At 59.6% G+C, this 24,550-nt stretch overlaps 3 protein-coding genes across 8 annotated transcripts in view; all 3 read right to left on the bottom strand.

The window, feature by feature from the left end:
- Positions 1–7,728, bottom strand: part of EFTUD2 (elongation factor Tu GTP binding domain containing 2) — a 62,012-nt gene extending 54,284 nt beyond the window's left edge. The window contains exon 1 of the mRNA XM_049800012.1: positions 7,724–7,728. The gene's annotated coding sequence lies outside the window, so the exon portion shown is untranslated. The remainder of the gene's footprint in view (positions 1–7,723) is intronic.
- Positions 918–7,498, bottom strand: C1QL1 (complement C1q like 1). Its single transcript, XM_049800019.1, has 2 exons — positions 6,708–7,498; positions 918–1,327 (listed from the first exon to the last, which is right to left on the bottom strand). Exons 1-2 carry the CDS (start codon positions 7,272–7,274, stop codon positions 1,148–1,150), a joined length of 747 nt encoding a protein of 248 aa, XP_049655976.1. The 5' UTR covers positions 7,275–7,498; the 3' UTR covers positions 918–1,147.
- Positions 7,729–14,393: 6,665 nt separating the features above from the next.
- On the bottom strand, positions 14,394–24,507 carry DCAKD (dephospho-CoA kinase domain containing). 6 transcript variants are annotated; one of them, XM_049801025.1, is made up of 7 exons: positions 24,398–24,507; positions 23,966–23,986; positions 22,469–22,587; positions 20,950–21,067; positions 18,807–19,010; positions 16,796–16,883; positions 14,394–16,264 (listed from the first exon to the last, which is right to left on the bottom strand). In XM_049801025.1, the coding sequence occupies exons 4-7, from the start codon at positions 21,059–21,061 to the stop codon at positions 15,979–15,981; spliced, it is 690 nt and encodes a 229-aa protein (XP_049656982.1). In that variant the 5' UTR covers positions 21,062–21,067; positions 22,469–22,587; positions 23,966–23,986; positions 24,398–24,507; the 3' UTR covers positions 14,394–15,978. The 6 variants fall into 6 exon arrangements, with proteins under 6 accessions (XP_049656982.1, XP_049656981.1, XP_049656983.1 ...); XM_049801024.1 differs by having other exon boundaries at positions 22,465–22,587; XM_049801026.1 differs by lacking the exon at positions 23,966–23,986 and having other exon boundaries at positions 22,465–22,587.
- Between the last annotated feature and the right edge of the window lie 43 nt (positions 24,508–24,550).

The following is a 24,550-nucleotide window of genomic DNA, read 5'->3' on the forward strand; positions in this document are numbered from 1 at the left end:
CCGCAGCAGCTCAGGAGGCGGCCGGTGGCCCCGGGCCCCCGCTGTCACCTCTAATTGGGACACGTCCTGCCTGCGCCGAGGCAGCGGTGACGGGTGCGCGTGCCGGAGGGTCCCCATGGCTCTGCGTGGCCTGACCGCATCCCACCCCCCCTCTTGCAGTGAGGACACCATGTCCCTGAGGGGACACCCGCCCGTGGGCCCACCTGGGCTTTGGGGACAGGGACATGGCGGTGGCTGCATCTCCAGCATCCCCACTGGAGGTGGCCGAGGGGACACCAGCGCTTGCTGGGCCGATTTGGGGAGCCAAGCGAGGTCGATTGTGTTGGGGTTGTCAAGAGGACCCCATCCCCAGGGTGCCCCACGCGGGGACACAGACAGCAGACGGGGAGAGGTCACAGCTCTGCTTTACCATGGAGTCGCCCCGGGGTCGGGCAGCAAGGCGTCTCCCCCCCGCCCCAGCCCCAGTGCAGCCCCCCAGCACGGGGCTGGCTGGAGATGTGGGGAGGAGGGGACCACCCGTATAGACATCTGCGCGTCCTGTACATATATACACGCTGGCGGGGACCCGCCGGCCCCCGGCATCGCCCCGGGTGTGGGGAGGCAGCGGCGAGCAGGGTGCCATGGGGCCAAGTGGGGTGCGCGGCCAGGGGATGGGGGTGCAGTGGGGCAGTGCAGGGGGGTCTCCCAGCCTCTTGCTGACCCCCAGCCCCCTGCGGCCCCCCAGCCCTGAATTAGCAGCCATGGGGTGAGCTAATGGGAAAGGGGGGGCTTGGGGCACCGTAGATTGCCTGGACCACCATGATGGGGGATGCCATGGGGCTGGACCGGGGCAGAGGGATGCTGTGGGGCTGGGCAGTAGCAAGGGGAGGCTACAGGGCTGGACAGCAGTGGGGGGATGCTGTGGGGCTGGACGGCAGCAGGGGGGTGCTGTGGGGCTGGACAGTCATTGGGGGGATGCTGTGGGGCTGGGTGGTAGCAGGGAGCTGAACCACAGCAGAGGGATGCCGTGAGGCTGGGTGGTTATTGGAGGACACGGTGGGGGGATGCCGTGGGGCTGGACGGCTGCAGGGGGATGCTGTGGGGCTGGACAGCAGTAGGGGGATGCCATGGGGCTGAAGGGCCATGGGGCAATGCCGTGGGTCCAGGCTCAGTCTGAGTAGATGATGAAGCCGGAGAAGGTGCTGTACTTGTTGTTGTTGCCGCCGTGGGCTTTGCCCCCGTCCAGCTTGATGAAGACCTCGTCCCCCGCGTCCAGGTGCAGGATGACGCTGTTGCTGGCGTAGTCGTAGTTCTGGTCGGCATCCTGCGCGATGGCGCTGGCCCGCACCTGCGCAGGGGACACCCACGTTACCCGGCTCAGGGGACAGCTCAGCCCTCGGATCCCATGGGACACCCAGAGTCCCAAATCACCCACAGCCAGGGAGACCACCTGCCAGCTCCGGGATAGCATGGGGTGCCCTGGATCCCCACCCATGGGTGAATGGGTCCTGGATGGAAGTGGCTTCTCTCAGCATCACCCAGAGCCTCCCCCTGACCTGGCAAGCTCAGATGTGGGACTATAGCACTGGGTTCAGGTGTGGGACCACGACTCAGACACAGGACCACAGCTCTGGGTTTGGATGGGGACCATGGCATGGACATGGGATCATGGCTCCTGATTCAGATGCAGGACCACGGCTCAGACACACGACCCCATCTCTGGATTCAGGTGTATGATGATGGCTCAGACATGGGACCCTGACTCCAGGTTTGTATGCAGGACCATGGCTCAGACATGGGACCATGGCTCAGACACAGGACCCTGCCTCCCAACTGAAGTGCAGGACCATGCCTCAGACATGGGACCATGGCTCCGGATTCAGACACAGGACCATGGCTCAGACACAGGACCCCATCTCCAGAGTCAGATGTGGGACCACAGCTCCAATGTGGGAGCCCAACTCCAGGTTCAGATGCAGGACCACAGCTCAGACATGGGACCTCATCTCTGGATTTGGATACGGGACCACAGCTCAGACCCTGGACCCTGACTTGGTTCAGATGCAAGACCACAGCTCAGACACGGGACCCCATCTCCCGATTTGGATGCAGGACTACAGCTCAGACACAGGACTCCATCTCCCAGCCCAGCCCCGAACCAACTTGATGAACCCAGCACATCCCCATACATCTTCCCATGAGCTTCACAGGGGCCACGAGCCTGTGGCAAGGGCTGAGCTCAAATCCCCCAAAACCAAGCCTCGCTGCTCACCCAGATCCCTACCCTCTGCAGGGCTGGATGCTCCCCCCAGTAAACATTTCCTCAGTGCTGGAGGACAAGGCCAGGAGGTGCCGGCAGAGCTGGAGGTGCCGTAACTGCCTGGAAAAGAAGCTCTATGGCTGGATCCTGCTGCCGCTGCAGAATTATTTGGGTAATCAAATCTATGCTGGCGCCTTGCAGGGAGATTGCGTGGCGCTGGGTGACAGTGACAAGCCGGCAGGTAAAATCCCAAGTGAAATGCAAAAGTGATGCACTGGGGAGAAGATGCTCCTAATTACAACCGACAAGAATGGGCTTTTAATTGGCTCACGCTGGGCAGGGAGGCACCGCCAAGCAGCTGAGGAGTCCCAGAGTTGGCGGAGGAAGGAGGGGTATCCCCATGGATTCCTGTCCTTTGCCACCAGGACAGGGGTCCCAGGGGTCCCCTCCTTCTCGGGAATGTATCTGCATCTCCCCGAGCCCACAGACAGCCTGCGATGGAGTGGTCAGACACTGTTAGCTCTGGAACCTACTGGTGGCCCAGCAGGCGGTCCCATAGGGCTTGCTCTCACCCATGAAGCCACATCCCTCATGCCATCACCAACAGTGTCACCTCATTAAAAGTCACCCTCTGTCTACCCCACCACCACAAGGGTCCCTGTCCCCAGGGTGGGGACACGGTGAATCACAGTCAGTCACAGTGTCCCAGTCTCCGGGGAATGCTGCCTTGCCTGGGGTTGTGCTGAGGAAGAGGAGGGGGGGAAGAAGCAGGAGGGAAGGAGAACCAGGAAAAGCTGTTTGGCGCTGGGCTCTGCTGCCATCGCCCCCCCCCCCCCCCACACTGCAGCCAGAGCTGCCCGGTGCCATCCATCTTCCCTTGTTAAGGAGCCACCTCGTCACCACGTGCCCGCCAGCCCTTCGCACTAACCAGGGAAGATAAATGGCAGCGCCAGGTCTGGGTTGAGCCTCTCCCGGCACTGCAGTGGCAGAGGAGGTGGGGGCTGCCACTACATCCCCCCCGTGATGGCCTCATCCCACTCTTCCTGCTCCGTGCCTCAGTTTCCCCATGCTGCTGCAAGACACAGCCCCTGGAGGTGGGAACCATGGGGGGGACATGGCCCTGGACCCCGGTGGCTGGCTCTGTTGCAGCCGCTGTCACTGACACCAGTGACGTTGCTGGGGTGGTGTCACCAGCCCTGGGGACACTGTGGGATGGGGATGGTCCCCAACATGGCCGGCTGTGCCCAAAGTCCTGGGTCTGTTGGGGTGACGGGGCAGCAGGTTGCTCCCATGTCTAGGCTGAGCCGCTCACAGTGACACTTGGCACTTCGGCGACACCATGTGCCCCACATGTCCCAGACACTGTGGTCACCACGGCCCAGGATGCCCAAGGCATGGCAGCGGGTGCCCCCCCCGGACCCCTGGGTGCAGCAGTGGGTGCCCCCCAGGACTTCTGGGCCTGACGGCGAGTGGCCCTCCAGGACCCCCAGGTGCAGCAGCAGGTGCCTCCCCAGGATGCCCTGGGCACGACAGTGGGTGCTCCCCCAAGACCTCCAGGCACAGTGGTGGGTGACCCCCCGGGACAGTTGGGCACAGTGACAAATGCCCCCCAGGACACCCAGACATGATGATGGGTGCCCCCCCAGGACCCCTGGGCACAGCAGTGGGTGCCCCCCAAGGACCCTCGGGTGCAGTAGCAGGTGCACCCCAAGGACCCCTCAGTGCACCCCCCTGTCTCCACAGGCAGGGTCCCTTGGGAACCATCCCCAGGCCCCCACCCACGGGGACCCCCCTGGGTCTGTGTCCCTCCCCAAGCCGTGGCACGGCCACACACCCCTTCGGCCCTCACCCCACCATGGGGACCCCCACCACAAGGACCCCAAAACCACCCTGGCCGTCCATCCAGCATCTCCCCCCATCCCACTGCCCCATTCGCCTCCTCTACAGGCTAATACAAATAAAAATAATTAATGCTAATTAACCACCAGGAGCAGCTCCCTCCCAGAGCTGGGGCTCCCCTGGCTCTCATTAACTCCAGCCCTGATGCAGCAGTGAGGGGCTGCACCCAAAACTGGCAACACCCAGAGGAAAGTGGGAGGTTAGAGGGGCCCCCCCAAGTTATAATTCCCTCAGACAATGCCAAGATCGACCCTTATCTTTCGGGACCACCCCCCGGCCCCCCCGGCTCCCCCCAGTCTTGCCAGGGACGGGGTATTTTTGGCAACAAAACCCTAATTACCCCCAGTTTTTAATTACTTGGGGCATTTCTGGGGTACCTTTTTTAAACTCTCCCGCCAGTGCCAGCCCGCTGAAGCACTCCCCTGCCTCCCGAGCCGCTTCTTTATAAATATTGGAGTGGCGATACCACGTTAGTAATTAACCACCAGTTAATTAGGCTGCATCGCGCGCCCGACCGAGCACGGTTCCTCTCGATGAGGGGCTCCGTATCTTCTGGAAATTCATCCGGTAGCGCCTGGGTGCATCGATCCCCCACTGAGCTGGGGGGGGGGGGGGTGTCAGAGCTCAGCGGGGGGCAGGAGGAGGCAGAAAGGTTTGGGGGGGGTCCCTAAAAATATTTTGGGGGAGGAAAAAGGGGGTGAGGTCATTTTTGGGGGATGCTCAGTCCAGAGTTACATGGATGCTGCTTGCATGAAAGAGTCGGTGGTGCCAAGTGTCACTGGGACCCCACCAAATTTGGGACTGGGGGGAGAAAGAGAGACAAAAATATCCCCAATAAAAGAAAATTTAAACTGTTCAGATGGAGAAAAAATGCCAAGCGGCTCCTGCCCCCGCTGCGCTCCTGGCTCAGAGGTTTTGGAGCTGAGGGGTGAAGCGTGGTGATCGTGCCATGGCTCCCACTTTCCCCCCCACCCTGGCTTTTTTATGGGGCTGATAACTCAGTTTTGGGTTAATTTGGTGTCATCTGTCCTTGGGACGGGGATGCACCATGGGGCTTGGTGACAGGAGAAAAAGATGGGAAGTGGGAGCAGGGCAGGATGAATCCTGGCAAGGACACCGGCCATGGTGACACCCAAGGGAATTGAGCTTGGGTGACATTTAGGGGGTCATGGACACATCTTGTGCCTCAAGTCGTGGCCGGGGGAGGGACACAGTGTGGGAAAGGGGCAGCATTTTGGGCATCACCCAAAAGCTGCGGGGATGGAAAGGCTGCATCTCTGGATTGGGAGGATTTTTGGATGGATGGGGTCTGGGAGGGATACCAGAGCAGGGTGGGGGACAGGGACAGAGCCAACCTCGGGGTGTGTCTCCCTCATGGTGTCCCCATGCAGCCTGGCCAGGGATGGGGACATCTCTCCCGACACAGCAGCAGCAGCAGCAGAGCCGGCTCTGGGCTGGGAGTGCAGCACCCCAAGAGCAGGGCAGGCACTACCCCCATTCAGGCCACTGCAGGCACTGTCCCCTGCAGAGGAGCCCTGTCCCCCCGGGAAGTCCCAGCAGGGATGCCGACATGGCTGGGGAGGGCAGGACACCCTGGGGACACAGCAGGGACACCCCAAGGCACCCTGAAAGTACAGCAGGGCATGTCTCCGGGGCCAAGGAAAGGACTGAGGGCACCCCTGGGGACACATCAGGGCAGCATGGCTACAGTGGCAGACCATGTCCCCAGCACTGGGAAAAGAATGGGGCACCCCCGGGAGCATCTCCGGGGATGGGAGAAGGATGGAGCACCCAAGGGATGCACCTAGAAGCCATCACTGTCACCAGGAGAAGGATGGGACGCCTTGGGGAATCATCTCCGGGGATGGGAAAAGGATGGGGCACCCCACGGATGCAGCTCTGGAGCTGGGAGCAGGACAGGGCACCCCAGGGATGCACCCAGAGCCCATCATCGCTACTGGGAGAAGGATGGAGTATCCTGAGGATGCATCTCTGGAGCTGGGAGAAGGACAGGGCACCCGAGGGGTGCATCTCCATTACCACGAGAAGGATGGGGCACCCCAGGGATGCACCCAGAGCCCATCATCACTACTGGGAGAAGGATAGAGCACCCTGGGGCTGCATCTCTGGGGCCAAGAGAAGGACGGGGCACTCCAGGGGTGCATCTCCATGGCTGGGAGAAGGATGTGGCACCCCAGGGATGCACCTAGAGCCCATCAGTGCCACGGGCAGAAGGATGTGGCACCCTGGGGATGCACCTAGAGCCCATCAGTGCCACCGGCAGAAGGATGTGGCACCCTGGGGATGCATCCCTGGGGCTGGGAAAAGGATGGGGCACGCCGGAAAAGCGCCCAGAGCCCGTCATCAGCACCAGGATAAGAATGCGGCATCCTGAGGGTTCACCTCTGGGGCCAGGAGAAGGATGGAGCACCCTGGGGGTACATCCCTGGGGCCGGAAAAAGGATGTGGCACCCTGAGGAAGCACCCAGCACCCTTCTCTGGTGCTTGGGGGGCAGCGACAGCTCCCGTCCCCGCGGTGGGGCTGGTAGCCGGGATGGCCAGCCCTTACCTGACCATTCTTGCAGAGGTCGGCCCACATGCTGGTGCCATCGCCGCCGCGCATGAGGACGTGGTAGGTGAAGAAGTAGGTGCCGGGGATGGCGCAGGTGAACTTGCCGGAGGTGGCGTCGTAGCTGTTGCCCAGGTTGGTCACCACGTCGTCGAACTTGAGGACCTCGTAGCCCTCGTGGGGGTTCTTGAGGCCGGCGTAGAAGGCGACGCGCGGCACCGTGCTATAGGTAGCTGCGCTCACCGCACCCGTAGCCCCCGGTCCCGGTAATCCCGGGGGTCCCGGTCGTCCCGCTTCGCCCCGCGCCCCCGCCGGTCCCGGTGGTCCCGGTTCTCCCGGCGGTCCCGGGGGTCCCGGTTTCCCCGGTCGCCCCGGTTTGCCTTGGGGACCTTGCACCAGGGTGGAGGGCGGCGGGAGGGGGCCGCGTTCGGCCGGTTGCGGGGGGGGCGCGGCGGCGGGGCCGTAGGGCTCGCAGACCATACGGCAGGTCCCCAGCATCTCGTACCGGCCGTCGGTACCGGCGGAGCTCACCAGCACCGGGATGAGCACCACCAGCACCAGCACCATCACCACCCCCGCCGCGGCCGCCAGTAAAGTTTTCCGGCCCAGGCTGAGCCGCCGCCCGGCCGGGGCGCGTTGTCGCCCGGGGGTGGGAATGGTGCCGGTGGGGGGGAGCAGGGCGGCGGCGGCGGCGGGGGTGGGGGGGGCTCGGGGGTGGCGGCGGCGGTGGCCGCTCCGCTGCGCTCCGCTGGCTCCGGTGCGCCCCGCTCCCGCCCAGGCCACGCCCACCCGCCCGGGTCACGCCCACCGACACGCCCACTCCCCTCCCCGGGTCCGCCTAGCCACACGCCTGGGCACGCCCCTGGGCACGCCCACGCATCGCGCTGGGCGGGGAGACACGCCCACCCCGCCTCTGACACGCCCACCCCTGCGGCCCCCGCCCGCCCCCCCCCCCCCCCCGGCCCCGGTGCCGCCCGCGTCCGCCCCACCCGTGACCCCCAGTTTCTCCGTGGGACCCCGGTCCCGCCAGCCCCGGCTGCCCCCCCCGGCCCCCCCCCACCGCTGGGGACCCCTCCGTGGCCCCCTCGCCGTCCACGCGTGGACCGTCCCCTCGTGGCCACCCCGAGCCCCGCCCTGTCCCCGCGGGGTCTGGAGCTCCGTCACCTCCGTGCCCGGGAGCCGGTGGCCACGTCCCCGGAGCTGGGGACACCCCTGGCACCTGGCACCTATGTCCCCACAGGGGCAAACCCACGGGGGACAGTCCTCGGACCATCCCCAGGGCCCTTCCCTCCTCTCTGCCTCAGTTTCCCCTCCCGCAGGGGCTTGGATCTGAGGGGAACCGGACTTTGGGACAGTCCGGGTGACACCCGCGTGGCCAAGCACCCACCACCCAGGAGCACCCATCGGTGTCAACCGTGGGGTCACACGACAGGATGCCACCGTCGGTGGCAAAGGCCACGGTGACAACAGGGCACCCACAGGTGTCACCACAGGGGCGGCCGGGCTACGCTAAAGGGTGACGGCCATGCGGAAGAGCTGTCCCCGGCGGGCTGAGCACCGGCGGGCTCGTGACACAGGGACACGCGGCTGCGCCCGCTCCGTCGCCTGCCATCTCCATCAGCCTCGGCGGGGATAGCAGGATGCGATGGCAAGTGACAGCCGCCGCCAGCGCCGGGGGTGAGCGAAGGACGCGGGGCCGGGGGGGGGACATGCAGCAGGGATGGGGGGGTAGGACACACAGGCGTAGAGCAGCCTGGGGGCTGCTCCCAGTGCCGCCCGCTGCAGCGGTTTGGTGGCCCTGGGTGATGCCACCAAGGTGGCATCAAACCCAGTGACACCTATGGGGTCCATGGTATCATCGTCCCCCCAGAAAAAACCAACTCTGGGGGCATGTCCCCTTCCAGTGCCACGCCCGTGCAGTGTCCCCAAACCCCAGTGGACACACGGGGGACAGACCCCAGCCCCCCAACCCAAAAGAGGAGGGGACCAAGGGGACACTTGGCAGCCCATCGATCGCCCCCGCGTCCCCCCCCAGCTCCTGCAGAGGCTTTAATTTAATCGGCGTGCAAAAATCAATTAGTCAGCTTTAAGGAGGCAATTATTCCTGGGGGCTTAACGAGGGTTGGGGAGGCAGAGTATTTTGGGGTGGGGGTGCTGCCAGCCCTGCATGTCCCCCCAAGCTGTCACTGTCATGTCACCGGCTGCTTCCCTGGCTCTTTTCTCCATCTTTGTGTCGTTCCCCCCCCCCCCCCCTTCCTTGTTATCTTTCTTTTTTAACGAGCGCCTAAAAATACGCCTCACCGAGGTCACGGGCTGCGTGAGTCACCCACCGGCACGGTGCTGTGGTGGCCTGGGTGGGCAGTGGGCTCTGTGTGGGGAGGCGGTGTCCATGGTGGGGACACTGGGGGGGGGGGTACAGTCACGCCCCAGTTCCATCAGGGCACTCGTCTCACCTGGAGGGTCAGGGGACATCCTTGTGGTGGGGCCACAGCCCCAGGTCACCTTGTTGCCACAGGCCATTGTGTCTCCATGGCATGGCCACCACTCCAGGTCACCTCACCAGCCTGGGTCACCTTGTCCGCATGGGCATGGCTACCACCCCAGGACACCTCACCCCCCCAAGCCATCATGTTCCAGTCCCAGGCCACCTCACCACCACAGTCCACTGTGTCCCCATGGCATGGCCACCACCCCAGTCCACCATGTCCCCAGGCCACGTCCCCACAGCCCAGTTGCAGAGCCAGGATGGCTTCAATGCTACCCGGAGGCAGCAGCACCCTATGTATGGGGACAACACACCAGGTGACCTTGGGGCAGCAGCACCCTATGGATGGGGACAACACACCAGGTGACCCTGGTCGGAGACCCCAAGGTGCTCCCTGTCCCTGTCCCCAACACCTGCAAGAGGGGGTGCAGTGTGGTCCCCCAAGCCGGCTCCATCCACCTGGGGGTGGACAACTAATCAGCAAACCTTCAAAGGGCCATGTTTGGGATCGCAGGAGGGGGAAAGCCAGGAGGTGACAGCAGCGGCAGCAGTGGTGGCAGCATCTGCCGTGGCAGCGGTGGCTGCAGTGGTTGCGGCGGCGGCTGCGGCGGCGGCTCCGCTCGACGCCAGCCGCCGCCGTTCCTCTGCAAAGGTTAAGCAAACAGCAGCTCCCGCAGAATCGATGCGCGGCCGAGCCCACGGCTGTTTGCTTTGGCAGCATGACGTGGGGAGGTGGGTGGGCAACGCCGAGGGGACGCCGGCGGCCAGTGGAGGGGCACCCTGATCGATGCTCCGGGGGCGCAGGTTTGGCCTGGGGGGGTGGCTGTAACACCCCCCCCCCATCTGCCGCTCGCTGGGGAGCTCATTAAGGAGGATTTGGGGAAGGGTGAGGGTGGCTGGGTCAGGACAGGGGCTTTTGTGGGGTCAGCGCTGTGCCGTGCCTCAGTTTCCCCTCCCAGTGCTGTGGCAGGGCGGGAGCTGCTGCCGCAGCTGCACCACAGATGCTGCCCGTAGGACCACACGTGGCCAGGGAGGGGAGGACATGGACACTGCACCCACGTGGCACCGTGGCACACGCCGTCCAGCCCCGCAGCCGGTGGTTAGCCCAGGCAGGCGGTGCTGATGGCTTAGCAGTAATTAGCACTCAGAGCCAGAAATAACTAACGACCCCAATGTCGGCCCATGCTGATGAGCTTGGGGAGGGAGCTGGCATTTGCAAGGTGTCCCCAGTGATTTTGGCTGCTCTCTCCCCAAATCACGCTGTATCCCCAGGACGGGGCCTGGGAGGGGCCGTGGGCAGTGAGGGCAGGGCTGGGGCCTTGGCAGCCCAGCCAGGGTGGGCAGGACACCCTGGGGTGACGCGAGCCTGTGCTGCCTAGGTGGGGGCAGAGCTGGGAAGATGGCCATGTCTCCTGAACTCCCACCTGGGCCTTCCTCTGCTGGTTCCCACTGCCCTGGTGGCATCCATCCATCCATCCATCCATCCATCCATGAATTCATCCACATGTGTGTCCATGCATCCATTTGTCCACAGATTCATCCACACATCCATCCTGTGTCCCTGCATCCATGCATCTGTTCGCGCATCCTTCCGTCCATGCATTCGTCCACACAGGTGTCCATGCGTCCATGCATCTATGTATTCACAGATCCATCCGTCCATCCACCCAACACCACATGTCCATGCATCCATCCATGCATTCATCCAGCTGCCCCCCAGGAGGAGAGCAGGAGGACCAGGCTGGGACATCCTGTCCAGGCTGTCCCCTGGTCTCAAGGGAGGACACCAGCCACCCCAGCCATGCAACCTCCCGACCTGTGTCACCTCTGTCCCTGAGAAAGGACACCATGACCACCTCATTGAGAGGCAGAGATTACTAAAAGGAGGAATTAATGAGGAGTTTTCCAGGCTGTGGATGCCCAGGGAGATGCAGTGCCAGCATGGATCAACACAGGAGCAAGGGAAGGTCCCATGGACCGATCCCGAGGTGGAGGTGATCCTGGCAGGAGCCAACACTCAACTCTCGGTGCCAGGCTGGGGAGAAAATGGGCTCAAAAACCCCACGGCAGGAGGTGCCTCTGGCCAGGAGGCTCAAAAACCCCAGGGCTGGGAGGTGTCCAGTGCCCTGCTTGCTGTGATGAGTGTGTCAGGGCTCAGCAGGGCAGCAGGGAGGTGACCGGTGCAGACACAGACATGCAGAGGTGCCCCCACTCAACACACAGCCTAGGAGATGAGGGACACACGGGGACAAGGCTGCAGGACAGAGATGAGAGCAGGGCAGGTCCAAGTGCCTGGCTGGATGTGGGCAGACAGTGGTCCTGGTTGATTGTCTGACTGCTGGCTGGTTGGCTGGCTGGCTCTTTGGGTGGATGGCTGGTGGCCAGATGGCTAGCTGGCTGGTTGGATGCATGGATGGCTCATTGGCTGGTCACACGCTTGGCTTGAAAGTTGGCCAGTTGGCTGCCTGGGTAGCTGCATGGCTAGATAGACTGGTCAGCTGCTTGGCTGGCTGGTTGGGCAGCTGGCTAGTTGGCTTGAAGGCCAACTAGATGGCTGGTTGGCTGGCTGGTTGGCTAGTTAGCTGGTCAGTTGATTGGCTAGGTGGTTGGTAGCTGATTGGCTACCTCTCAGTGTGGTTGACCAACTAGCTGGTTGGCTGGTTGGTAGATGGCTAGCCAGTTGGCTAGCTGGCTAGCTGGCTAGGTAGTGGGTTGGCTTGCTGCCTGGTTGGTTGGCTAGCTGGCCAGTTGGCTGGTTGATTGCCTGGGTGCTGGCTGGCCAGTTGACCAACAGTCTGTTTGGCTAGCTGGCTCGTTGGCTGGCCAGTTGACCAACAGGCTGGCCGGCCAGTTGCCCAGTTGGCTGGTGGCTGGCCAGCAGCAGGCTGATTGGCTAGTCGGCCGGCCGGGTTAGCCCTGGCCCCGGGAACAGGGACATGCCAGCATGTCCCAGCCCAATGGCGGGCACTGTCCCTTGCCCAATGCGGGGAGCCCAGCTGCAGGTGGGGGGGCAAGGTGGGGGTGGCACATCCCCCTCCCCCCGTCCCTGTCCCCGTCACGCTGCCTCTCATTACAGACACGGCAGGGCCCGCCACCCTCCTGCCGCACGGCAATTAAGGGCTGCCAACACCGCTACTTAATTAGAGCCCGGCTGATGGGACCGGCTGGTGAGCGATGGGAAATGGCTGCTCGGCTGGCAGCAGGATCCAGCTGAGGGGGGGCGGAGGGGACGGGCCCAGGGTTGCGTCCCCCCAGGGACTTGGGCTGCTGGGACCTGCTGTGCTGTCCCCAGGGTGTCCCACGGCCGGTGGGGATGGGCTGTGACACAGCTGGGGGGGGTGTGCAGTGACACTGGGTGACAGCCCACGGGACGTGCAGGGGGTGGCACTGGGGAGCATCCTGCGCAGTGACGGTGTGTGACACCCCAGGCCATGCAGTGACGGTGACACTGGGTGACACCCCATGGGCCATGCAGTGACATAGGACTGCGTGACATCCCATGCACCAGGCATTGACGGTGACTCTGTGTGACAACCCATGGGAGCTGCAGTGACAGTGCGTGGCACCCCGCAGCCCCGCAGTGACAGTGACACCCCGTGCACTGCGCGGTGACAGTGACACCATGTGACACCCCAGGGAGCAACAGTGACGCTCTGCAATACAGCAGGGCTGCGCAGCAGCACCGTGTCACACGAGTGGGACTGTGCAGCCGTGGTGACACTGTGTGATGCCCCGGGGTCCGTGCAGTGACAGTGACACTGTGCCACACCCCAGGGACCATGCAGTGACAGTGACACCTGTGACACTGGGGGCCATGCAGTGACACTGGTGACACCAGTGCCATACAGAGACACCACACTCAGGCTCCCCAGCCTGTCCCTCCCAGGGGTCCCTCCCTCATGGGTATTGGGGCCCCCTCCCTGGCTACGCTTGGGGACAGTCCCCACTGGGGCATGTCACCCTGTCCCTACAGCCCCATGGGGGTGACCTGCCAGCTCCAGGACATCTGCAACCCCGCCCCCGCCACCTGCCCGGTGGGTGCCCCATGATGGGTGTTGGGGATGAGGTGCTCCGGGGAAGGGGTGCTCCAGGGGTGGGGTGCAGCAGGAGGGGCGGCCGTCTGTCACGAGCCCCCAACAGCCGCAGCGTAATTGATCCAGCCGCCAATTTGCAGCAGTTAAATATTTGGCTTGTGCGTGGAGCGGGGCTTGGCTCGCTGCTCAAACAGCCCCGGGTGAGAGGAGACGGATGGGCCGCGGAGAGCCGCTGCTCCAGACGTTACCCGATCGATGGTGGGAGGCACGGCGAGCTGGGGCAGCCTCAGAGCGCGGGGCTGAGGGGATGCCTTGGTGCTGGGGTACGTGGTGCAGCACCCTGGGACCTCCGCTGGCACCTGTGGGCCATGGGAGCCCACATGGAGGCAGCTCACAGGGGGGCAGCATCTGTGTCACGAGCACAGGGTTCTCAGCCTTCAGGTCCCCTCCACGGCCATTGACTGAGCTGTCAATGCCACCCAGCAGCCCGCAGAGCGGAGCCATCCGTCACCGGTGGGGAAATGGCTGCAGGCTGAGCCAGCCGGCCACCACTGTGGATGCAGGACGTGCTGGTGGCTCGTCCCCAAGGGGATTTGGCTGGGGGGTGGCCAGGAGCAGGACGTGGGCAGGTCTGTGGGCGCTGAGGCAGCTGCCACGGCAGGGTACCACGCGGCACCCACAGGAAGGACTCAGTGGCCAAGCACCACAGTCAGGAGCCCTTCCCCAGTGGGTGCCAATGCCTGGGCACACAACCCACCCAGGGGGCTCAACCTCCAGCTCAGCCCAGGGCACCAGGCACCCCCAAACCAGGCACCCCAAGGCCATGCCAGCCCCAGCCAGCACTGTGGGGAGCCCTGTGTCTCACTGTCCCCCTGAAACCGCTCGCTCCCTCGGCCATGCTAAACTCGTTAGCGGCTGGCAAACGTCAGCAGGGCAGGAGTGAAGCGCCAAATGCAATTACGGTGCCCTCGCTTTCTTCTCCCCCCCCCCGGGTTTCATCGCAGCCCCATTTATCGCGGAGGCGGTGAGCCGGGAGGGAAGAAGGCAATCAGGGCTTATCTCGGGCTGAGACCATCCTGCTCCAGCCCTGATTTATTGCTGGCTGCGAGGGACTCCCGGCATCACCACCACAATTAAGGGAGCATTAAAAAGGAGGGGAGGGAACCGGCAGAGGGTTATCACTTACGTACAACTCCCCCCACCAGCTCCCCCCACCACTGCCTGAAAAGTTGGGTACCCAGGGCGGGCACCCCAGCTCGGGGATGCTCTCCTGTGGCTGTAGCTGTACAGGGACCACTGGGTCTCCCCTGACAAGTGAGACATGGGAGCCCTGGGTGCATGGCTGGGCTCAGAGGAGGGTGGAGAGGGTGGGAAGGGTGCCCGGTCCTGAAAAGGGGCACGCACTGGCTGGGCAGGGCTGTGACACCCTGGGAAAGGTCCCTGTGCCCAAAGGCTGGCGCTGGGGACAGCAGGGACACTGCCTCGCTCTGCTGCATCCTTGCCTGCTGGGCCAACAAGCCCAGGCAGGAGGGTGGGAAGGTGGGTCAGAGCCCAAGCATCCCACAGGACCTCGGGGACCACCGTGCATAGGCAGGAGGTGGGCAGGGGCTAGCAACACCCACCTTTCTCAAAACGTTAGGATGGGGGGGTGGCAGCAGGACAGGGCTGCCCTCAGGGGAAAGCCAGACCCACACCGTGGGGTGCCCTGAGCCAACACGAAGCCATATCCCGCCCCCAAAGGAAGCTCATAGCAGGGGCCAATGCTCCGAGAAGCTCCCTGGGACTGGTTCAGGGATGTGTACTCAGGGAAAAAGCACGAGCGTGCTCATCAGCTCTGCTTGCACGCGGTGAACTTTACAGAGCACAGCCGTGCCCTGGCACAGGAACAACCTGGGAGAGGGGCAGGAAAAAGCAGCGCTCGCAGCCTGCAGGTTGCAGAGCCGTGGGGAGCCAGCTGCTGTTTAGCACTTTATTAAAACAAACATGAAGAGGCAACACCCGCTTCACCCCAACTCGTGTTCTCCCACGGGGAAACTGCCGCTGAAGGAAAACTCAAACAGCAGTAAATGAGTTTCAGCGAGGCAGGTTGCAGGTTTCAGCCTCCTTGGGGGATGTATCAGACCCTCAGATCCAAAGCCAAGGGTAACCCACAAGTGATGATTGCAGAATTAGAGGGCAGGAAGGAGGGCAAGCAGCCAGCTGAACACCTAACCCATGTGAGAAATGAGGTGCTGTCTGTCCCCCTGCTCAGGCAGATTTAACATGTTTCCATTAAATCAACACGAAAGAAGGGAAAATCCCATGGCTAAATTCATATTAGCCAGAGCTGTGAGCTAGGAGGGGATCAACCTGGGGACACCTGCTAGCAGAAACAGGACCTGAGAGGCCACCTACTCCCCCAGTGAAGAGATTGTCCTGGAAGACATTAAAGTGCCTAAACTCACTGAAGTCCCACCATACAGACCCACGGGGGGACAACGAGGGCTTCATCCCCTCCACAGGCCACAGCCTCGCAAGGGGAGTGGTCCCATCCCATAGGCATAGCTGGTGGGTAAGAACCTGAGCAGGAAGAAAGGAGAGGGGAGACAGTGCCAGAAAAAAACCCCTACGCTCACCTTGGGAAGTCTGCAAGGAGACGCCTCATCCCACTGTCTGCATTCAGCTGGCAAAGCTCATTAAAAGAGGTGGCCTTTCACTGCCCTTTTCAAACCTGGAAATTCAGGCCTCTTCCATGACAAAAAGAAAAGGTGAATTAAGAGATGAAACGCCAGAGGAGGAGGTACACCAGCCCTCCAAGCCCAGCTACAACTGTGCCTGCCACCAGCCGTGCCCAGAGGAAATCCAGGGAATCCTCCAGGCGCGCGTGCAGCTTCAGGACCTGCCGGCGTGTGCTCTCCCGGTCCCCGGAGTTGTCAATGACATGACTTGCTAATTTGCGCTTCTCGTCCAGCGGCAGCTGGGAGGCGATGCGAGCTTCTGCCTCGGCCTGGGACAGCCTGTTCCTCTTCATCAGCCGAGACAGCTGCGTTGGCGGGTCGCTGCCAGGATGGGAGGGTGGCACTGAGAAGGCGGTGCAGGAAGGAAGAGGGGGTTTACCTGCCTTCCTCAGCACAAGGGTCAATAGCCGTGGTAAAGCGAGGGGGAGAGATGTGCCATGCTTCGTTTCAGATCTGGCGCAGGCATCCTACACTCGGGTCAGCAGAGACATCGCGGCAGCGCTGCCCAGGCTGACCCCACTGTTTTTGGCATTCCCATGGCCCGTAACACCAGAGCAGTGCCCCAAACCCTGCCCCAGGCAACAGAGCACAGGTTGTGGATGGCCCAAAGACAGCAATTTCCCCTATACGATGATGCCAGGTTTCAGGAAAACCTCAGTAAGGAGCCCCTCGTACACTAGGATAAAGGAAGGTGTTGCTTCTCACGCCTACAGAAAAGATCTGGCATTATTGATAGGCTTCACACCAGGGCTGCAGCTAAATCCTCACCAGAGCGAGAGCGATGTGACGGTCCCCTCCAGCCTCTAAGAGAGGTGGCAGCATCCCAGTCCTCAAGGTTCACATGGCACTTACCAATAAACCAAGACTGTGTATTTCATAAACTTGGTCAATCTGTTGGTCTCAAAGAGCAGAGGGATGTCGAGGATCACATAGCGGTAGCCTGCAGAAATGACACACCCCCCACCCCCCCAAAAAAAGGGAACAGCGTTACTTGGATTCCTGAATCCCTCGTGCTGCACGCACACCATGGCCACAGTTCCTCCAGCAAAGCAAGCGGGAGAGCTCTACAGCTCCACGATTACAGCCGAGAGGAGAGCAGAGCCTGTTTGTCCTCCTCCCTCCAAGAGGGAGGAAATGGTTTCATTCCAAGTTTCTAGAGGGGAAAAAAAAAAAAAAAAAAACCCAAACCAAAAAAAACCCTAACCTGGATGATCTCAGACCAAAGGTGAAGCTGCAGAAATATAATGAGGAGCTGAAACAAGAAGCTCAAATGAAAGTGCCTGTGCCTGGCTGGCGAGAGCAGCAGTCACGCTATCATTGCTGGCTTCTCCAGGGGAGCAGTGCCCACAGCAGAATTTGCTCTCCTCTCTTTCACTTGTCCAAGACTTCGCCAGGCTGCGGTCATTTGAGCCGATGTTTCCCAGCTCAGTTTTCTTCCCTTTATGGAAAGCTTTGGCTGAACAGTTCCATTTTTCCAAGGAAATCCTTGTGGACTTCTCACGGCTGTGACACTGAAACGCAGGGGTGCCTCCAGGCACAGCCCCAGGGCCTGAAACCTCACCAAACCTGGCGAAGTTTGGTTTAAAACTGCCACCACCACACAGAGCAGCCAGTGGAGGAGAGCTCATAACCGCCAGCTGCCATGGTCCCAGACCCTGCAGCCCACCCCAGGTTCTCCATGTGCCTCTGCCCTTTGCGAGCACCAACTCCCCTGGCAGATGGCAGCGTCTGGGGATGTGGGGGTATGCCCTGCTGAGCGTGGGGGAGCAGGCAAGGGTAGGGGAAAGTTGTAAGTCAGGACCTCGCTCCCCTGTGTGTCCCCCAGCTGAGGGGACACCTCCAGTTTTGCTGGTGTCCCCTCTATAACCCAAACCCCCTAACTGAGCTGGCCACAGCAATAAAAGCCTTGACAAAGACATCATCATCCAACAAGCCACCATTTTACCAGCATCTCCACCCAGAGAGACTACTTGCTGCCCTACGGTTTGATCGATAAGAGCTTTCCTTACACAGTGATCCTCAGAGACAACATCCAGCTATCCCAAATCATTAAAACCTGACTAATGAGGACAAAGCAGCCTGCTGAAGACACACGGTTCTCTTGCTGAGGGGCAGGACAGCATCCGCCTCCTGAGCCCACAGCCCCGGGTTCAAGACTCCATCTCTGGCTCCCGGCTTTCCTGCCTGTTGCTTTCTCTGCGCTTTCTCCTCCTCCTCCTCACCCTGCAGCACAGCACGGCCCCACAGTGCCCCAGCACAGGCCTATTCAGCTGTCACAAGGCTCAGCTTTGATAAGTTCCGCAAAACCAGACTGACTCTATTAAGACATCCTTCTGTCTACACGGAGACCTCCAAAACAGCTGGTGATCTTATCTGGCATTTGATTAGACCAAGTTTGACAGCTGTATTTGTTATATTTATCAGGGGAAAAAGCAGGACTTTGGAAACCACAGCTGTCAGCCCATTTCTCACCTTATCGAGACTAAAAGGGCTCCGCAGCTTTCACTGAAGCCCGGGGAGGTTGGGGGCAGGGAAGAATATTTGGCCGTTTCAGAAGGTATGACATTATCCAGCAAGTAATCTCAGAAGAGGCCTCACAATGCTTTTCTCAGGCCCTACAGATGTACTTTGAACCATAGAAAAAGAAGGTGGTGAAGGGCAGCAGTGAAAGGCAGGACTGAATCCTCCAAACGCCAACGCGAAAGGCCACCGGTGGCAGAGCACAAAGGCCATCACTCAACGTCAGCTCCCCTTCTCCTTCTCCTTCCCCGTCCCTCTCCCCACTTTAAAACCAAAGGCAGAGCAAGCAGGGACAGCTCCTGCCTGAGCAGGAGTCCCCGTGTGCTGGGACACGGCCTCTTACCTAGCACAAAGTACTTCCAGATCTGCTTCAGCATCTCCTTCTGGATCTCTGGGTGTGTGATGGAGTTCAGCAGCTGCCGTTTCTCCGGGTGGGAGAAGATAATGTTTCCCAGAGCCTCGCGATTTATCTCTCCATTCTCCAAGAGGATCTCAGTGCCAAAGTAATGCACTATCTGTCGATAGGCCTTGAAGTGGGGCTGCACCACTGATAACATTAAACAGCCGGAGGTTAGAGCCAGTTCTACAGCACAGTTGGTGTTTGCATCAGCGATTGGCCTCAAATGAGTTTTGTTCATTAAATAACCAAGCTTATTCTCCTCAGCGGGCAGCACATCTGCCTGCCAGTGCATGCTGAACTGAGACTGGCATGGCTCAGCACTGCAGCCCGGCAGACACCTGGCATTGGTGCTGCAGGAAAGCATCTGTAAAAAACCCTCTCAGCCCAAGGTCCCTTTGAGGGCTAACACCCGAGAGATCGAAGCATCCTGCAAACATTAATTCAGCGCCACAACCCTCCCTCGTGCGTGCTGCTGCTCAGGGTTAGAAGTCAGCAGGGCAGGTGGGAGGACTCACTGACGGCTACCAGCCAAGGCACAGGCAGGAATGGGGCTGAGCTGATTCCCACCACCTGCAGGGCGAGGAGTTGAGCAGGGAGATCCTAAAGGGACCGGGACCAGCATCAGGTTTATTTTAGCTGCAAACTTCAGCACTAGATTAATACAGCCTGGCTGCTACAAGTTGGCTCTGGCTGCTACTAAGGTTTTTTACTGTCTTTCACCTCAGTCAACAAATTCTTCATGAGAATGAACACAGAAACCTAAGAGGTCAATTCCCAACAGGTATTCGCAGGGACTCTGATATTACGTGAGCATATAATTTTAAAGCCACCAAAAAATCACCAACAAAAAGGATGCAGTAATAAAACCATAATTAAGATCAAGCTGAGGCTAACCACAGAGAATGACAGACCGTATATAATTTTCTTTCCAAAATCCAGGAACATTGCCACAGGTTGTAACCTCAGGCCAACCTAATAAAAGTCTTTAAGACCAATTTCTTTCTTCCGTGGAATTTCACATCGAGGCAGTTTCAGGATGAGTGAAATCCATATAGTAAATAAACACATATAAAAAAGGAATTGGAGAAAAATGAAGTGATTGGTAGAAAACCGACACTGAGTATCTGTAGTGTCTTCCTATCGTCTCTGAGGGCTTTTAGCGCCTCCAGCAAATTTTCTGCACCTTGAGGGGAATTACAGTGCAATAAAATGTTAAGAGCATCACAGCTTTGAGCAGCTACACAGTAAGTTCTTCACCAAATAGAAAAGCGCAGGCACTTCAAAATGACACCGCCTGCACCACTGCTCAGCTGCAGACCTGAAACCTTCTGCATACAAAATCAGCAGCCCTTCCCAGAGCGAGCACTGCTCTCCTCGTTATCCCAGTGGTATGGAGCGATTAATGTCTCACCCCGCATCACACAGGTAATCGAGGAGAGTAGGGTCTGTTCCAGTCCTGCTGAGGCAGGGTCTGGATTTCTGGGTTTCTTCTGTAGCCAGGAAAGAGCAGTGAGAGACAGGTGTGCTGTGCAGAAGCACAGACCAAATTCCCTCTGATCTGGTATATTTGGAGTCTCTTTTTTCTGAGTGCATTAAGGAACAAGTAATTTTGTGGACCAATCTCTCAGTATTTACAACCAAGCAACATCCAGCACAGAGGGAAATTCTCTTTCAGTGTGTTAGTGAACCCACCGAACGTAACCAAGTTACAGGATGGGTGTCCTGGAGCTTAGGGGGGACATCAGATCAGCTGAGGGAACTGGCTTTACAGAGAACTGCATTTATTTTGTCCAGAGTTGGCTTTCAAAGCCAGGAAGCACTGCACTTCAGGAGAGGGAAACTCAGGGCAAGATCTCCTGACAGTGTTTGTTATTAGGACAAGATCTTTTTTTTTTTCTTTATTAAAAATATATCCTAGTTCCAATCTTCCTCAAGACAGGAGCTCCACACAGTCTCATCGACTGGGGAATAGGAGGGCAACACTTATCTAATGTACCCAGAGCACCCTCTGCCGTCTGCACTTCCTCGCATCAATCCCAGTTGTCAGGGGAACCTCAGGGAGAAAGATCAACTATGCAAAACTCACCCTCTCTGGCAATAACATCGGCATCAATCACGGCACAGCCCAGTTCCCGGAGTACGGCCACCACCGTGCTCTTTCCCGATGCGATTCCACCAGAGAGTCCAACCAGGAACATTGTGCTCTGAAACGGAGAGAAAAGAGCTTGAAAACATGCCAGGACAGGGCTGTTTTGTTCATGCTGCACACATTGAATATTTATCCCAAACAGGCAACTTCATTCAAAGCTCATTTTCATACGTTCTCAGGGCATCACTGAGACATTAGCACAATTTTGGCACCTCTCTCAGCTCAGTACCCCTGTTTTACAGGCTGAAGAGCAGGGTTGGGTTAAATGAGGCTTCCCTGGACCCTGCTGACTCTGGATGTGCAACTTGAGCCAGTCCTAAGTTCCTCCAGCTGGTTTACCTGCAGCTCCACCCAACTTGTTTCCCTTTTAGCATCTGTACCCATCAAGCCAGTCTCACCTACAGTACCCTAAATCAGAGGACATTTCTGGCAGGGCTGTCAAGGGTGACTCAGGATCAGTGACAAAGGGGAAGAATTCAGACAACATCTCAGCCCGGACCAAGAAATGCAAGGACTGAGAGCGAGAGCCCTGCTTGATCTCTACAGCCAGGGTGTAAGAAGAGATAAGCTACCTCTGACATAAGCATGATGCAAAGCACACAAGCCAGTAAATAAATTGCATCCCCACGCTACTTGGAAGCCAGCATAGTTATTGACAGCCCAATGGACAGAAGAAATCATGGCTCTGAGCAGCAAACTTGTGTCTGTTAGCTTGCAAACATGGCACTAAATGCAGTCTGTGCTTGCCGATGGCCTCGAGGCTGGGAGGGCACAGGTAACCCCCCAGCCAACCCAGAGCAGACGACTTCTCTCACAGTTCCTGCACTGAGATCTCTTCCCCACTCAGTCCAAACCCTGCAACCCCCTAAATCCCACTTGCACCCTTTCAAAACCAAAAGGCTCAGTGACGCAGAGGCAGCTCTGGATAGGAGTGGGTGCCCCTGTGAGCAAGGTGGTATCTGCATCCCCAAAAAGGCAACACCCACAGCAGGCTGGGAACAGACCCCAGCATCCCCTCTCCAGCCTCCATGGACCAACATCAGCCCCAGCCAAGGGCGTTCAGGGCTTTGTGCAGCCAAGCCCTGCAAATCCCCAAGGACAGAGGCCCTGACTTTGCTGTCAACTTGTCCAGGGTGATGCCACCCTCATGGGCGAGAAGCCTGACCCTCCCAAGCCCCAGCTTGTGGCTGTTGCCCTTTGCATCTGAGAAGAAACTGGCTCCACCATCTTGGGCCAGGAGCCACAAGCTGCTGGTAGACAGCCCTCAGCTTCCTCTTGCCCAGAGGAAGGGAGACCTAGCTCCCACCATCTCTCCCAGCAAGCCAAGTACCCTAAAGCCCAATGATCTCAGCAACCATTGCTCTGCCTAAGCTGGTTCTGGTGTCACACCCCTCTCCAGACACCATGGCCGCTAGCCCCCCCAAAAACTCTGCACATACAGGAACCAGGTACCTACTGCCGTACCGTCCCCCTCGAATGGGGACCGCGCCACTTTGCACCCAAGGGTAGCAGCTAGGAACACGGGCCTGTAGGACGGCTGAAGATGGGCGAAAACACAGCACTGCTTTCTTTATGCTAGAAAAAAAAGACACTTTTGTCATAACTTGATCCTACAAACAGGACCCAGACCCACGGTCTGAGGGGGAAGAGGAGGTGGGTAAGTCCTGTGGCAGCTGGAGGCAATTCAGCAGAGGGAGGAACCAGGAATTAGAGCAAAACCCAGCAGCACCTCCCAGCAGCGTCGCAAAGTGACTCTGCTTTATGGCTGCTGAGAGCTGATGCCAGCCCGCAGCAGCACCACGTGCTCTTTTCCATTCCAAGACACCAGGTGAATGGAACACGATAACTCAATGGGGTTAACTTGAGCAACAACAAGGGGGAATTGAAAGGGAATCAGAAAGGGCATGTATAATAAACACCAGTGGTTTGCAGGAGGCTTATGTAAATCCCAAGCTCTGTTGCCAAGCAAGTACCCAGTGCCTATGGGGAGCCTTTCCTGGCTTTACAGTGGGCTTGGCGCGACAGAGGGGCTGTTTCTCTATTTATCGCAGAAGGTTAAAATTCTGCCCTTCCCAGCAGGATTTTATACACCCTCTGCAACAGCCTGCAAGGGCTAACACTGCATGAGGAGAATCAGACCCTTGGCGTGCTGCCTTGCAGGGGTAGAGGCTCCACTCACGTGTTTTTTAAAAATACACATAAAAAACTCTCCTGCCCATGTAGAGTAAATACAGGGTTTTAACTGCAGTAACCCAGACGCTCTGGCCTCCAGCCTCAGCTGGGACTTGGTCCCAAAAAAACCTGCTATTTCTGTCCCTCTGTTACATACCTCTGCAGGCAGGCGGCTTGCTGTGAGAATTACTGCAGGGGTAAAAGCACTTGGAAGGGTTAGTCTAGAAACCACAGCCAAACAGGGCTTGAAAACACTTGTGCTGTCACAGGGCCTGTACAGATATAAGATCCATGGTATGAGGTATAAATATTTAACGAGCTTGGGTTTGAACTGTACACAAGGGTAGAGAGTCCAGCCCATTCCTGCAGATGTTACAGGAAAGAGCCAGAACCAGTTTTCCCCAAAATACACCATATTTTGGTGTATGTGGCCTGCGCCAACTAAATCAAATGTGGGGAAAGCCAAAACATGAGCCACAGAGGCTAGTCAGAGTGGAAAACTCGGCAAGTTATTCCTGCTGTGAGGAATGGTACCCTGGGAGATGTAACCCAGAGCCCTGAGGAACCGGCTTTTAACGACTGAGGTGCCCGAATTTTCCCCGTGTCTCGACTCCTCTGGTTTTTGAGCACAGCACAAGTTGCTCGCCTCAAGGCATCCATCCAGCACGCCACAGGGCTGAGGGCCGAGCCGAAAGGCGTCCTCCAGCACCATGCTACAGCCAGCCCTCCTCCAGCTCCCATCCTCGGCTCTGACTGGGGCCTGGCAAGCATGTTGACAGACCTGGTGTTTGGCTTGAGGAGGCTGCAATTAAAAGGAAAAATCATCATCGTTACCTCGGTGGGGAAAAAGCCACCACTGCAACTGTCACCACAAACCACCCCCCGGGCGTTCCGGCTGGAATCAATCCCACTGTGCTGAGGGTTTTCGCCGGGCAGCGTCCTGACTGCACAACGGCGCTTTCCCGGTGGTCCCGAACCCGGCCCCCCGCCCTGGCCACCCCCCGCGGCCTCCCCAAGCCCGGGGCCGGTGACACGGTCGGGGGTGGGTCAGGCTGGGCCGCCCCGAGCGAGGGAGGGCCGCGGGGCAGGGCTGGGGAGCGGGGCAGGGCCGGCCAGGTCCCGGGGGGACCGCCCGCACCGGGCCGAGCCTGGCCGCTGCCCGCGGAGAGCGAGGGCCGGAGCGGGTCCCCTCACGGTGCCCTCACCCACTCACCCTCGGCCGGGCTTCAGGCGCGCCGCAGTGCCCCGCGCGCCTATTGGCTGCTGGGAAGACGCCTCCCTCTCCCAGCCAATCGGAGCCGCCCTCATTGGGTTCGGCCCGCCCCCTCGGGCAGGAAGCGGGTGAGGGCGCGGACACCGCGACAGC

This window comes from Accipiter gentilis, chromosome 5 (assembly GCF_929443795.1).
Source record: "Accipiter gentilis chromosome 5, bAccGen1.1, whole genome shotgun sequence".
NCBI lineage: Eukaryota > Metazoa > Chordata > Aves > Accipitriformes > Accipitridae > Astur > Astur gentilis.

Bases quoted from the DNA above. Each gene is read 5' to 3' on its own strand.
- C1QL1 (XM_049800019.1), bottom strand. From the start codon at position 7,274: ATGGTGCTGGTGCTGGTGGTGCTCATCCCGGTGCTGGTGAGCTCCGCC. The intron at 1,328-6,707 runs GTAAGGGCTGGC...TCCCCTGCGCAG, and splicing joins ACCTCTGCAAGAATGGTCAG to GTGCGGGCCAGCGCCATCGC.
- DCAKD (XM_049801026.1), bottom strand. From the start codon at position 21,061: ATGTTCCTGGTTGGACTCTCTGGTGGAATCGCATCGGGAAAGAGCACG. The intron at 19,011-20,949 runs GTGAGTTTTGCA...TAATGTTATCAG, and splicing joins CGATGTTATTGCCAGAGAGG to TGGTGCAGCCCCACTTCAAG. The intron at 16,265-16,795 runs GTAAGTGCCATG...CCATCCTGGCAG, and splicing joins TACACAGTCTTGGTTTATTG to CGACCCGCCAACGCAGCTGT.